This window comes from Myotis brandtii, unplaced genomic scaffold, assembly GCF_000412655.1.
Source record: "Myotis brandtii unplaced genomic scaffold, ASM41265v1 scaffold1285, whole genome shotgun sequence".
Classification (NCBI taxonomy): domain Eukaryota; kingdom Metazoa; phylum Chordata; class Mammalia; order Chiroptera; family Vespertilionidae; genus Myotis; species Myotis brandtii.
In genome coordinates, this window is record NW_005354532.1 from 71,325 (window position 1) to 86,749 (window position 15,425).

The 15,425-nt window shown below is 41.5% G+C and overlaps 1 protein-coding gene across 1 annotated transcript in view; it reads left to right on the forward strand.

The window, feature by feature from the left end:
- The window catches only part of RFX8 (RFX family member 8, lacking RFX DNA binding domain), a 62,067-nt gene extending 55,686 nt beyond the window's left edge, over window positions 1-6,381 (forward strand). The window contains exons 10-11 of the mRNA XM_014534308.1: window positions 884-1,197; window positions 6,055-6,381. Of these exons, the coding sequence (XP_014389794.1) occupies window positions 884-1,197; window positions 6,055-6,231 (491 nt within the window). The 3' untranslated portion in view covers window positions 6,232-6,381. The remainder of the gene's footprint in view (window positions 1-883; window positions 1,198-6,054) is intronic.
- Window positions 6,382-15,425: the final 9,044 nt, after the last annotated feature.

A 15,425-nucleotide genomic window follows, 5' to 3' on the forward strand; every position in this document is an offset into this window, starting at 1 on the left:
CCAGTGGCTGCCACTGATGGACACCCCAGGGACGGATCCCTTTGCGTGTCTCTGTAACTCTCTGCTGCCCACCTCTGCTTGGTACTTCAACTTCTCTTTTGAACCAGTTGCAACAACTTACCAGTTCCTTCATCCACTCATGAGTTACATAGAACCTTTGACACAAGTCCATTTGATATCTGTATAAGATTTGTGCTTTTACCTGAATTAAAAATTAACTTAAGAAATTTCAATCGGCCAGATCTCCCCTCTGCTTCTCAGCTGGACATTACTGATTCTTGTCTCCTGGGTGACCGAATGCCTTTGGGTTGAGAGCAGTCGGTGGAGTCAGCGCACCTGTCTCCTCAGCCAGTCCCTACAGGCCCCGGAGGGAGAATGTCTCTCCATGCGGAGCACCCGCTGCCGTCCCTCACCCACGGCCCAGCAGGAGATGCAGCCACGCAGACTGCAATGGGCACGGGCTGCACGTTGGTCCCCACAGATGGCAGCAGGGCCCCTCTGCACGCTGCCCGCACCTCCCCTTCCGCCCTCTCCCTCCTTCCCTGTGTGCCAACTGTGGGAGGCTGAGGGGCACATCCTCCTGCTCAGAGAGTGGCACCCCTTTTTCTGTAGGAATTGTTTCCCCCTCTCATAGCAGATGGGGCTTAACTTCCCTTTCATGGCTCAGGCTAGTGAACTCTCTGTGCTTCCTGTCAGAGGTCACCTTGCTGGGGTTCTCTGGACCTGGAACGCCACATGGGTGGTGGGCCCGCCCAGGACCCTCAGGATCGGTGGGAGGGGAAGCTCCAGGCCACAGGAGTGAAAACCCCAGAAAAGTTGTTAGTTTCACAGCGAATGTCATTTGTCCATTGAGTTATTCACTTTGGTTGTTATTTAAATGTAGGGTCCTGGCACCTGTTTCATTTGCTGCTTTTGGAATATGTGACTCATATCCTGCAGTCATGCTTAGAAGAGGAAGTGGAGGGTGATGGAGGAAATCTCAAGGAGATGCCACCAGATGACCAGTCTCCTGTCCGGCCTGACCAGGCACCTTGCCAGCCTCCAGATTCTTCACTATCTCCGGAGGATGAAAGCCCGTGTGTGGCTCCGCCCTGGGTGATGCTGGAGCACGTGAGCCAGAGCCAGTGTCCCATGGGAGTGAGCAGCGTGGTTCTCCGGGTCCTGGGCTTCCTGGTGGACACTGCCACGGGCAATAAGGTACCGAGGCTGGGCGCCAACTCCTGGTCAGTTTTTTCAAGGGCAGTAAGAACCACCAGGTCGTTAGGAAACCCATAAAGACCCCATTGTCCAAACAAACAATGACATAGACTCTAGAGTGATCTTTGCTTTGGGTGACTTTGCCAGGAGTGATTATAATAGCTTATCTGTTGATCACTGTTTGGCTCAGTTTAGGGTGCATTAATATGAGCCTGGCACGATTATGGTGCGGAATATGTGGATGGCCTGGGTCTTGCCTTCCCGGAGTTTCCCTGACATGGTCAGGCTAACTGAAAAATAGATCACCACTGGCCACTGCGCTGAGTGGTATGCACTGAAAATGCCTCTGGCATCAAGGAAGGAAACATCGGGTGGTCTAAACAGAAAGGATTTGAAAAGATGGAATTGAAAGACATAAAATTAAGGATTCTATTTATCCAACACCTACTATACACCCTTTATATACATTATCTTCAAGCCATACAATACTACGGAGTGTCTATTCTGATCATTTCATGTCATGGATGAGAAAACTGAGGTTCAGAGAAGCTAGGTGACTTGCACAAAGTCATACAGTAAGCAAATTGGGACACAGAGATTGGAGCCCTGGCCTGCCTGATCTCAAGTCCATTCTTCTCTCACAATACTAGCAGCAGGATTCATGCCCTGAGAAGAGTAGAACACAGGTTACTGAGGTCAGAGATCTGGCCTGGAATGCCAAAATGAGGAGCCATACTGATGCAGGAAGCAACTGAAGCACTTCCGCTGATTCAGGGGAGTGGCTGGTTTACAAAATCTTGACAACAATTGTCTTGGTACTAATTTCTAAAACTTCTATACCTATGTTTGGAAGTTTAGCCAGTTTACATCGTATCTCTTCTGCACCCATGAGTTCCTCTTTTGCGTAGATGAGAGGTGCTTAGTAGGAGACCATTAAAGGCAGGGCATTGCCCTTGACCTGGGTTAATTGTGGTCCTGGCTAAGGAATGAGTCACAGCTTGAAAGTGTTCATGTCCTACAGTCCTCAAAATAACTGGAACCTTCCAGGGCCCTCTCCTTCCAGAACAAAGCCTCTTCCCAAGTTCTCCAGAGTGCAAATAACCCGTAAAGCTGCTATGGAGCACTGCTCAAAAAGGACTCTGTGCTAGACAAAAACACTATGACCGGAGTGAAGGAAATGCATCTCTCGGTTTTATTAATTCTCTGTCTGTATTTGGTCTTATTTCCCAATGGCTAATTCATGTATCCAGCTGTCTTCAATGACCTTGGTGCACTAGACTCAGACATGTGTCTGTAAATAAGAAACTCACCTCTTTTGTGAGTGTGTGTGTAAAGCAGACATACTAATTAGGCTTGAAATAGTGAAATACTGACCCCAAATCATGGACCCAGTAGCAAAGGGATGGGGATGGGAGGAACTGTGCCTCCTTAGAAGAGGAATAGCTGGAGCAGGCAGGTAAGGCACCACTCACCAGTTGGTGTTTCAGGGCTCTTGGCAGAGAAAAGGTCCAGTTAAATCTTAAGAAGGGACTAGTTGGCTGTGCTGTGCCCAGGAGAATGTCTCTCCCTGCTCCCTGGCCCTATGGAGAATGTATCCCATCCTGGAAACAGGGCCCTGCAAGGGCTGGCCAGTGGGAAGCTCAACTAAATACACTGAAACATCCTGTACAGCCTTAACAAGACAAGCATGTGTGCTGGGCATTCAGCTCCACAGTGCCGATCTCTCTTTTCGCTGGCTGGAGCAAGAGCTAGGATGGTAGACAAGTTAGTCACCAAGGTAACTGGGAATAAACTTTTACCTCTGGGGCGTAGTTGGAAGTGGCTGGAGAGCAGACACTGAAGGGCTCCCTGTATTGGGCATTTCAATGCATCATTTCAGCAACCCAACAAGATGGTGTTATCATTGCTCCCATTTCTCAGATAGCAAAACTGAAGCTCCTGGGGATGAGTAATGCTCCCAAGATTACTTCGCCAATAATAGGCAGAGCAGGGATTCAAATCTCCATAAATCTTCTTCTGAGACTATCCTTTTCTAGCACCTTCTCTATCTCAAAGGGTATGTCCATGTGTTTTCATTCCAAGATCAGTGAGTTGAGAGTAAATGAAAAATATCTTCAAGTCTGATGATTTGGGGAAATAAGTAGGCATTTCTGGTACATAAATTCCTGTGTTTAAACTCCACATCCTCCACTGAGAACCTTGGAAAAGTCGCCTAATCTATCTGGGCCTCAGTCTCCTCATCTACAAAACAGTAATAATAATTTCTAAGTCCATGAGGCCAGTATGAGGTTTAAATAAGTTAATCATCATTCTTAGAACATGAAACTCGTAGAGCATAGTAAGTAATCATTGTTATTATTTCTCCAACAAAACCTCCTAACACTCTCTACCCAACACTCTCTACCCAACCCACTAGCAATTCTGAAATTCATTGTATTGGGGTTTGACCTACAGTCATGTGCCACATAACATTTTGGTCAACAATGGACCATATGTACAACAGTGGTTCTATAAGATTAGAATGGAGTGGAAAAACTACTATCACCTAGTAACATCATAGCACAACACATGCATTACTCACATGTTTGTGGTGATGCTGATGTAAACAAACCTACTGCACCTCCAGTTGTAGAAAAGCATAGCATATGCATTATGTATAGTATATAATACTTGATAATGATAATAAACAATTGTTATTGGTTTATATATTTACCATACTATATCTTTTATTATTACTTTAGAGTGTACTCTTTCTACTTATAAAAAAACATTTGCTATAAAGCGGCATGCCATGTCATGCTGGCTACAGTCTCATACAGAGTCTCCATTGCATCATTTTCTCTTGTACTTGATTTAATCTCATGTTGTTTTGTACATTAACATGTTGTGCAGCTCTGTAGCCTAGGAGCAATAGGCTAACCCGTACAACCTAATAGTGTAGTAGGCTATACCATCTAGGTGCACTTTATGGGGTTCACATAATGCTCTTGTACTATTTAATCTCATGTTGTTTTGTACATTAACATGTTGTGCAGCTCTGTAGCCTAGGAGCAATAGGCTAACCCGTACAACCTAATAGTGTAGTAGGCTATACCATCTAGGTGCACTTTATGGGGTTCACATAATGATGAAATTGCCCAATGACAAATTTCTCAGAATGTATCCCTGTAGTTAAGAGGAACGTGACTGTATATTTAATTGGCAGAAACATTAGAGAAGGTATTAAAGCATTAAAAGCAGATGAGTGTCACATAATCCAAGGTAATATGCATTAGAGATTAATTAAACCTGCTTCTCTTGGTGAATGCTCACTGAATTAGCGATAGTGACTTAATTTAATGCCAAAAAGTTGTGCTCATTCAACTTTCATTGCATTCATTATTTAGCATTGCACTCATCATCAACAAAAAAGTACACTCTCTGTACCCCATCTGCACTTATCTGCCATGACTAACGCCCATTCAGTTGCACATCTGTGTCAGCTGCATTCACTGAACAGTTAGCATTGCCCTGCACCTGCGTGAGAACCCAGGCCAGCACTCAGATTGCCATCGCCATCTGTCACTCTTCTACCTTCTAGCAACATTCAAAATAGTAAGACACCAAGGCATTTTAAGAATACTGTAAAGAATTACACTGATATGAGGTGGTATTAGAATATTTTTTTGAAAATTCTTACAGTTTTTGCTTTAGGCCATGTGACTCAAGGATTAAAGCATAGCAAAAGTATTAAAAATAATAAGTGACTCTTCAGCTGTAGGGTAAAGGTGAAGACAATGTTTTTTAGAAAAGGAAAACATCTTTGCATTGGGTGATGATGGTTATTATCAAATTTACAGAGCAAGGGTGAGAAATATTCTTTCATGAACCTTGCATTTGAAGTTATCTTGTACACATCTTTGTCAAAATATAGTAGCTTATTGGGGGCTTATTTATGGAATCAGACCAAGAAAATATATCCCTGCTGGTTTGTAAAGTAATTTGCCCGTCCTCCCTCTGAGCTAAGGGAAGGATGGCATTTTATCCTTGTCCTTCTGATGGGAAGACCCGCTCAGGCAAGTCAGATGGCTTATGTGAGAGCTGGCACTTCAGTTCATATCAGAGTCTATGAACCTCCCAAATCTATCACTACAACATTGAGTGCCATTATCTACTGGTATATTTGACGATGGTGGAGGGAGGGTCTATGTGAGAACTTGACCCAATTATGTTAGCCCAGAACTGGCAAGATGCAGGATTGGTATCCATCTGGAAGGCAGCCAAAGTGATGTGTGCTACAGCCACCGGGAAGCCCATGGGTATTTCACAGCTTCCTCGTGAGTCCAGTTCTCCCACATCTTCAATGGGAGAGTGTTGTTTTTTATTGATTTCAGAGAGGAAGGGAGAGGGAGAGAGAGATAGAAACATCAGTGATGAGAGAGAATCATTGCTCGGCTGCCTCCTGTATGCCTCCTACTCGGAATCAAGCCCGCAACCCGGGCATGTGCCTTGACTGGGAATCCAACCCGGGACCTCTCGGTCCATGGGACAACGCTCAATCCACTGAGCCACCACAGCCTGGCTGAGAGTGTTGTTTTTTAAACAGTGTCTCACAAACAATGGCAGGCAGCCCCCATTCCTTTTCCTAAAGAGAGCCCACCTGCTCCCACTCCCCTGGCCTCTCTTGCACCATCTCTGGTGGAGATTCCTTCCATGAAGTCCTCACCGACCCTGAGCATTCCCCTGAGAAATTAGGATCTCCTGTAGCAGAATAAATCCACAAGCTTCCCAATGTGGGGGCGAGGGTGTGGTAGAAGAATTCAAATGGTGGGCCCTGCATTATTTTACCTTTTGCTTTTAAACATTTCCCTCTTTCAGCTCGTCCAGGTATTGTTGGAAGACACGGCCACCAAAAGCACCGTCAAACTCAGCCTCCCTGTGGGACAAGAGGCCCTCATCACCCTCAACGATGGACAAAAGTTTGTGATTCACATAGCAGATGTACCCCAAAGCTCTGAAAATACTCATTTCAAGGAAAGCAGTGCTAATAAGTAAAACTATTTATTTGAATAGGACAGGAAGAAAACATAGATTTTCATTCTTAAAAATATATGAAATGCTAAAACTTTTGTATTGATAAGAAAAAAGATTGTATGTACATAATAGAGTGTAGTATTGTCTATTTTATGTTTATGTGTATGTGTGTTTCAAGGAGTTGGTTTTGATGAAACGTATAAATTGATTTGGAGAATAATATTGGTAGCTGTTTGCTTCTCCTTTGGGCTTTCCAAGCGTTTCTATTTGGGGACTTCGCAGAAGAGAAATCTTGTTGGGAGAACAGAAATTGATATATTGTGGGCCATTGGAAGGGCACCAGGTGTTAGGTTGGTGGGGTCAGACTAGACCTGGGTTTAGCAACCTTGGTACTTAGGTTCTGGCTAGGAAAGAATTCAGAGCCAAGATTCAAACTATAAGAGAAGATTTATTTAGAAAACCATAAAGATGGAAGAAACAATTCTTAGAAAAAATGGGCCAAGGAAACAAGTCATAGAGGCAAAGGAAGGGCCCTAGAAGCTTGGGAGTGAACAAGACAATGGTAACTCGCCTATGGAGAGAGGGGAGGGGAAGGTGCCAGTGTGCTCCTGGGAGGGAGAGGCGCTGGGTCCTCCGTTCTATGAGCTTTAGGGGGGAGATTTTAGGGGAGGTCCCAGGGAAGATCTCAGCAGAACAGTCAGCAGCTTTTTCCAGGTGTGTCCTTTCAGGGTCATGGTCTCCTCGATGGTCAGCGCCAGGGCAAGGGGTCATACCCAATGCAGCTGGGCCCAAAGTCAGCTGTGGGGTCACTTGTCTGGTTTTGTGGCTTCTCTGGGCCTGGAGCTGAAGTACAACTGAGGCCTAGGTGTTACCTCTGGGGAGGAAAGGTCAGGGGTCCAAACTGTAAGACCAGCGATATGCTGGGGAGGAAAGCCCACCCTGGGGATGAGGTCCCACCCTACAGCTGTCTGCTAGGCACCTGGGGCTGTCCACCCTGATGACCTTCTGTACCTGGCCCAACATCCTTGCCCTGCTCATGTCTGTCTAACTGCCCACCACAGATACATTTCCAGAGAAAGATAAAGTGTGAGGAATGCAAACTGTTACAAGCAGTAAATGGCCAATGGTAATATTATTTTCCTTCACCTTGGTAGTGCTCCAATTGAAATAGAATTTGTAGAAAGATCTTCTCAGGCAGTGAAGAATAAAAAAAAATTGATAGCACTGTTAGACGTACTCACTGGTCCATTAACCCATCCCACCTTTCTCTGGTTCACCATCACAGCTTCCTTAAAGTGAGATACAATTTTGAATCTAATAACATCTGCAACAAATGAGGATGTCCTACTTTGAATCACTTTTTATTCCTCTCTTTGTCACAAAATCCTAAAAAATGTTGAAACTAAGAACAGACCATTATTAAACCAGATCCATTTTTAGGGAACTGGTTATAATATTTAAAAGAAACTTAACAATTCATGCTTAACATGATTTCTGGTATAAATAAAAATAAGGAGAGGACACTGATCTCATATTCTATAACAAATTAAATTTCCCTAAATGCTTGGAAATTTTAAAGAAACATAAGAACTATATGTCACTAGATTCATTAAGAATGATTTGTCTTGCCCTAGCCGGTTTGACTCAGTGGATAGAGCATCGGCCTGCGGACTGAAGGGTCCCGGGTTCGATTCCAGCCAGGGGCACATGCCTGGGTTGCGGGCTCGATCCCCAGTAGGGGGCGTGCAGGAGGCAGCCAATCAATGATTCTCTCTTATCATTGATGTTTCTATCTCTCTCTCCCTCTTCCTTCCTCTCTGAAATCAATAAAGAAATATATATTTTTTAAAAAAGAATGATTTGTTTTTATGGCTTAAAAAGTAATATTTTAGGCCTTTTACCATTAGATTTAATATGTTATCTAATTTCTTAAGCTATCTGGGAGTAGTTATTTGTCAAAGAATAACTCAGAGATATTCCTTTGCTCACTGTTCTGTGTCTTTGCATATCATTGGTTGCTCACAGGTAAGTAGACAGGTGGTGGACTGAGGCAAGGAACAAAGACAACAATGAGACTTATCAATTTGGGAACGGTGAAATATTTTTTGGCATATTTTGGGGTAAACTGATTACCTGAGAGCTAGCAGAGGGCACTCTACCCTTGAAAGGCCAACCAGGTTTATCAATGAAAATGTAATTGTTTACCTGTGGGGTTAGGAGTTAGAAGAGGAGATGAGGCTGCGGAGTAACAGGAGAAGGTGGGCTTCTGGGGCCCTCATGGGTTCCAGCTCTTTATCTGGGGGGTGGTCATACAGTGTGTTCATCTTGTGAAAATGTGTCACAAAGCTTACAATATGACTTGATTGCCTTTCTGCATATGTTATGTATTTAAGGTGTATTTTGTAAAGTAAAAAGAGTCGCACACATCATGGGGATTGTATTGGAGGCTGCTGGTGGAAGAAGGGCTGGAAAGCACACAGATTCCAAGAGAAAGTGAGCTGGGTTGATGGGCCATTAGGGCCAACAAGCGTTGGTGTGAACCTGGCACTGCCACCTGCGCTTTGTTTTCCCTCCCATCTCAGGAGTGGAGGCGGAAGGCCTAGCAAACACAGGCCTCAAGCCCTAGCACACTTTCCACCCAGGAGAAGAGAGAAGAATTCATCTTTAATAACGTTTGACATTTTTATTTTTACACTGGGCTGGAGATTCTAATTACTAACAGAGACAGCTTTTATGATTGAAAGTAGCTAGTAGTCTTCTATTATTTAAAAATGAACGTTAACGTGAATAGGAACTTCCTCTAGCCCCTCCCCTAAACTTGGATTTTTAGCCAAGAGCCATAAATAACACACAAAGCAGGTGCAAGGATTGCTTTCTGCTTGTACCATCTATCAGTTCACGGTAACAGCATTACAAATTCATCTTTAATGACTTAAAACAGCCACATTTACTTTGTTATTTCTTATCAGCCCACGGGTTGCTTGGACAGTTCTGGTGACCTGGATTGGACTTGGTTAACCTCGTCTGGGTTTGCTCCACCATCTGCTGCCCCTGCCAAGCTTGTTGGGGCTGGATGGTCTAGAATGGCCTCCACTAGAATGACCCGGCTCTTCCCTGTGTGACCCCCACATCCCTCCAGCAGGCTGGCCTGTGATGTTCCCATGGCAGAGGTGGGACCCAAGAGAGTGAGAGTGAAAACACACAAGCACGTTTTCATGCTTCCACTTGGGACAGTGTGTTCCTGTCGCATTGGCCAAAGCAAAGTAGAGAGGGTGTGACATAGTAAATGGCGTGGACACAAGGAGGTGTCAAACAACCGCAGTCACTGATTTCAATCCAACTAATCAAGTTCAACTCAATATAATGTTGCAAAATTATTGGTCATGTATTTATTCATTTATTGAATAGTCTTAAAGCACTGAGGATCACCAATGAACAATTGGGCAAATCCATGCCCTTTGGCAGTTTATATTCCAAGTGGAAGGCTGACACTGAGCCAATTGACAAATAAAAGCCTAATATCTTAGGTGGTAATTACTAAGTGTAATAGAAAAACAACAACAACAACAAAAAAAAAACAATGAGGGAGATAGAAAGTGAAGGTGATGCTGGCTTCTAATATCTTAGGTGGTAATTACTAAGTGTAATAGTAAAACAACAACAACAACAAAAAAAAAAACACAATGAGGGAGATAGAAAGTGAAGGTGATGCTGGCTTTAAAGCAAGGTCTCTCTCACAAGGCGCAATTTGAAAAGAGATCTGAAAAAAATGAGAAGGTGGGAGAACAAATTAGAGAAGTGGAGCAGCACTACCCAGCAGCCCCATAACCACTTGATGTTAATGGCCATGACTTTTAAATGATTAAGGGATTTAAAATCCCTGGTTTGCAGGAATGTGGCAAGCTCATTTATTTGAACCAATTCAACAGGTGAAAACAATTATACATCTTGGAGAAAATATATAAAATGTCTTATTAAAAGCATCAAAAAGCTGAAAAGATAGAAAAATCTCCAGCTCAAAATCTAATATAGCCAGCTAAACTAAGCACCAAGGCTACCTTTTCTGATCCACACAATTTTGAGCTTCGAGTTTGATGACTTCTCTTAATGTTAGGGCACTAGTCAAATACTATACCCATCAAGGCTGATGTTCTAATGGAACACCCAAAGGGCTGAACATTTCAGGTAAGGGTGATCAGAAGGAAGGTGCTCCTGCCCTCCCCACCCCCCAGGAATAATGAAGTTGCTGAGCACATCAGAGTAGGAGAACTGTCACTGTCTCAGCTCCTGGCATCCACTTCTGTTACTGACAAATGATATCCTATTGTATGGGTATACCACTTTTTATTTATTTATTCATCATTTGATGGACCATTAGGTTGTTTTCACATAATGGGAAAAATGACTATTGTCATTTCCACTTGAGTGGTGTCTATATAAACATTTGTGACAAGGTTTTGTGTGGATGTATGTTTTCTGTTCTCTATGGTATATACACCTAGGAGTGAAGTTGATGGTTCATATGGTAACCCTATGTTTAACCTTTTCAAAAATTGCCAAACTGTTTTCCAAAGTGGCTGCACCATTTTATATTTCCATTAGGAAAAAAACTCTTGATGAACTTTAAGGGAGAGATTGACAGCAATACAGTCATAGTAGTAGACTTTAACACCTCACTGACATCACTGGATAGGTCTTCCAGACAAAAGATTAACAAGGAAACAGAGGCCTTAAATACACTACATCAGATGGATCTAACCAATATTTACAGAACATTTCACCCCAAAGCATCAAAATATACATTCCTTTCAACTGCACATAGAACATTCTCAAAGATAGACTACATGTTAGGGCACAAAACAAGTCTATATAAATTCAAGAAGATTGATATAATACAAAGCATTTTCTCAGAACACAATGACATGAAGTTAGAAATCAACTACAATAAAAAACTCAAAAACACTCAAATGCATGAAGGCTACATAGCATGTTATTAAACAATGAATGGGTTACCAATGAGATCAAGCAAGAAATTAAAAACTTCCTGGAAACAAATGAAAATGAACACACAAACCTATGGGATACCATGAAAGCAGTCCTGAGAGGGAAGTTCATAGCACTACAGATCTACCTCAAGAAACAAGAAAAAGGGCTAATCAACCATCTAACCCTAACACTAAATGAACTAGAAAGAGAACAGCAAAAGCCCAGAGGAAGTAGAAGGAAGGAAATAATAAAGATCAGAGTTGAAATAAATGACACAAAGACTAAAAAACAGTACAAATATCAATAAATCTAAGAGCTGGTTCTTTGAAAAGATAAATAAGGTAGATGAACCCCTAGCCACACTCATCAAGAAACAAAGAGAGGGGACCCAAATAAATAAAATCAGAAATGAAAGGCTATATAGCAATGGACACCACAGAAATACAAATGATTGTACGCAAATACTATGAACAACTGTATGCCAACAAACTAGACAACCTGGATGAAATGGACAAATTCCTAGAAACATACAATCTTCCAAAACTCAATCAGGAAAAATCAGAAAACCTGAGTAGGTCAATAACAACTGATGAAATTGAAGCAGTAATTTAAAAACTTCCAGCAAACAAAACTCCTGGACCAGATAGATTTACAGGTAAATTTTACCAAACATTCAAAGAGGAACTAGCACCTATCCTCCACAAACTATTCCAAAAAATTCAAAAGGATGGAACACTCCAAGCTCTTTTCATGAACCCAGCATTATCCTAATTCCAAAACCAGATACAGATACTACAAAGAAAGAAAATTATAGGCCAATAACCCTGATGAACACAGATGCTAAAATCCTCAACAAAATATTAGCAAATCAGATCCAGCAATATATTAAAAAGATCATAAACCATGATCAAGTGGGATTTCTACCAGGGATATAAGGCTGGTACAAGATTTGCAAATCAATAAATGTGATATATCACATAAATAATTTAAAAGATAAAAACCACATGATCATATTAATATATACAGAAATAGCATTTGACAAATCCAGCACCCTTTTTGATAAAAACTACTCTCAATGTGGGAATAGAGCGATCATATCTCAATATAATAAAGGCCATATATGACAAAAATACAGCCAATGTAATAGTCAATGGACAAAAACTAAAAGCATTTCTTTTAAGAACAGGAACAAGAACAGGAACTTCACCACTCTTAATCAACAAAGTACTGGAAGTCCTATCCACATCAATCAGACAAGAAGAAGAGATAAAAGGCATCAAAATTGGAAAGGAAGAAGTAAAACTGTCATTATTTGCAGATGACATGATATCATACATAGAAAACCATAAAGACTCCACCAGGAAACCACTAGACTTAATAAATGAATTCAACAAGGTAGCAGGTTACAAAATCAACATCCACAAATTGAGGGTGTTTTTATATAACGATAATTAACTCTCAGAAAGAGAAACTAAAAAAGCAATCCCATTTACCATTGCAACAAAAAAAGTAAGATACCTAGGAATAAAGTTAACCAAGGAGGTAAAAGACCTGTATGTACTTGGACTATATGACATAAAAAAAAATGAAAAGAAATAGAGGAAGACACAAATAAATGGAAGTGTATACCATGTTCATTGATTGGAGGAATTAACCTCATTAAAATGTCTTTTCTACCCAAAGCAATCTACAGATTCAATTCAATCCCTATTAAAATACCAGTGGCATACTTCATAGAGCTAGAACAAATACTCCAAAATTTATATGGAACTACAAAAGACCCCGAATAGCCGCATCAATCTTGAGAAAGAAGAATTAAGTAGGAGGGATCACAATACCGAATATCAATCTATACTACAAAACCATTGTAACCAAAAGTGTCTGGTACTGGCACAAGAACAGGCATATAGACCAATGGATCAGAACAGAGAATCAGAAATTAACCCACACCATTATGGTCAATAAATATTTGACATGGGAGGCAAGAACATACAATGGAGTAAAGACAGTCTCTTCAACAAATGGTGCTGGGAAAACTGGCAGGCACATGCAAAAAGAAGAAATGAGACCACCAACTTACACCAAACACAAGGATAAACTCAAGGTGGCTAAAAGACTTAAATGTAAGGCATGAAATCATAAAAATCTTAGAGGAGAAAATTGGCAGTAAAATCTCAGACATTTCACACAGCAATATGTTTACAGATACATCTCCTAGGGCAGTGGTCAGCAAACCGTGGCTCACGAGCCACATGTGGCTCTTTGGCCCCTTGAGTGTGGCTCTTCCACAAAATACCACATGTGGGCGCGCACGTACAGTGCGATTGAAACTTCGTGGCCCATGTGCAGAAGTCGGTTTTCGGAAAGGAGATAGACAAAACAAGTATACAAGATGAGTGTGGATGGGAGAGTTGGAAGGGGTCGACCTCAGCGAACATACCTCAATCAGATTGAGGACGTTTTTAGCAAAGGCCAGCTTAGGAGTACCCTAATTAAGTTAATAACAATGTACCTACCTATATAGTTTAAGTTAAAAATATTTGGCTCTCAAAAGAAATTTCAATCATTGTACTGTTGATATTTGGCTCTGTTGACTAATGAAAATCTTTTCCTATTTATCAAACCTTACCTGTTTGCATTCTTAAAGGGCCAATGTGTTTCCCAGCAAATAAAAAGCCATGGGTCTGGACAGTCAGAGAGTCCACTTCACTAGAAAGTGGAGCCTCCCCTGACTCCCCCATGCCTCCTAAATTTATATTTCATGTCTAGTTTATTTAATTTACATTGCAGCCCTTTTCCAGATTCCTGAACCCTTGCAGCTGCGGATAAGACCCCAGCAATATATGAAGACAAATTTTTCCTTAGATTGTTTAAAGTTTGGCTTTATTGTCTTATAGCTTCCAATGGAGCTATTAAACCATCCTTCTGTTTTTTGGTGTGTTTTTTTTTTTTTTTCTTTTTTTACTTATTCCACAGTAAGGGAAGAAAGAGGATGATAAATCTAAGGGCTACACCTGTCCACTTGCACCTGAATACCTGTTGACATCTTATCTATGTATCAGACAGTCTGGGACAGACCCTGATGTATTCCTATCACCTGAAGCAGCATAGGTCTCACCAAATTTATTTTTTGCCTCACAGCATTGCAGAATGCAGCCAGGGTGGTGTCAGTAGAGCAAAGAGCATACTTAAGGAAGCATTCACTTGATTCATGAACCTAGCCCTCCTGTCTAGGATGCTCTTCATGAAGATCCCAAGACTTTATTGATAGGATTTATCAACCACTCTCTAATTATGAGACACTGCTAGTTTGGGTTTGGGGTGACATAGCAACCTATGACAATGTATTATCTAATCAGGAACTCCAGGAGTGTTTGTTTTTGCTTTTCTACCATGTAGGTTAATGTTATTCAAACATATGTTCAAACCAAGATTTATTAGCTAATATTGCTATAATGAACTATTACTGGAATAGAATTTATACATTGCTAATATGTTTTCCAATCTTTCCCCCTTTAGTATATGACATTTCTGTCCAATCAATTTCTCGCTTTTAAATCTGAGAATCAACCTTGGTTCTTCCTTCTCCTTACCCATATGTTCATAGCAACGCTATTTACAAAGGCTAAGATTCAGAAACAGCCAAAGTGCCCATCAGTAGATGAGTGGATAAAAAAGCTGTGGGACATTTACACCATGAAATACTATTTAGCTGTAAAAACAAGAGGGATCTCTTACCTTTTGGGATAGTATGGAGGGACCTGGAGAATATTATGCTAAGTGAAATAAGCCAGACAGAGAAAGACAAATATCACGTGATCTCGCTTATTTGTGGGATCTAATGAACAAAATGAATTGACCAACAAAATAAGACCTGAAGCAGGGAGGCATGGAACAGACTGACCTACCTCAATGTGGGGTTGGGGGGACAAGAAGAGAGCAATCAAAGAATTTATATACTTATATGCACAGCCATGGACATGGGCAACAGGGCAGTGAAGACCTGGGGGTGGGGGATAGAGGCTGGGAGAGGGGGGAAAAGGGTGGAAAATGGGAGATATCTGTGATACTATCAACAATAAAAAAATAATTTGGACGATTTTGACAAACTAGGACCCCTGTTCGGTTCTGCCATCGAACTTAATTCCTGAGCCAAAAACAGAACAGAACAACCACGCCCCTCCTCCAAGAGCAGGCGGCCAGAAGATAAATAAACCCCAGATACCTGC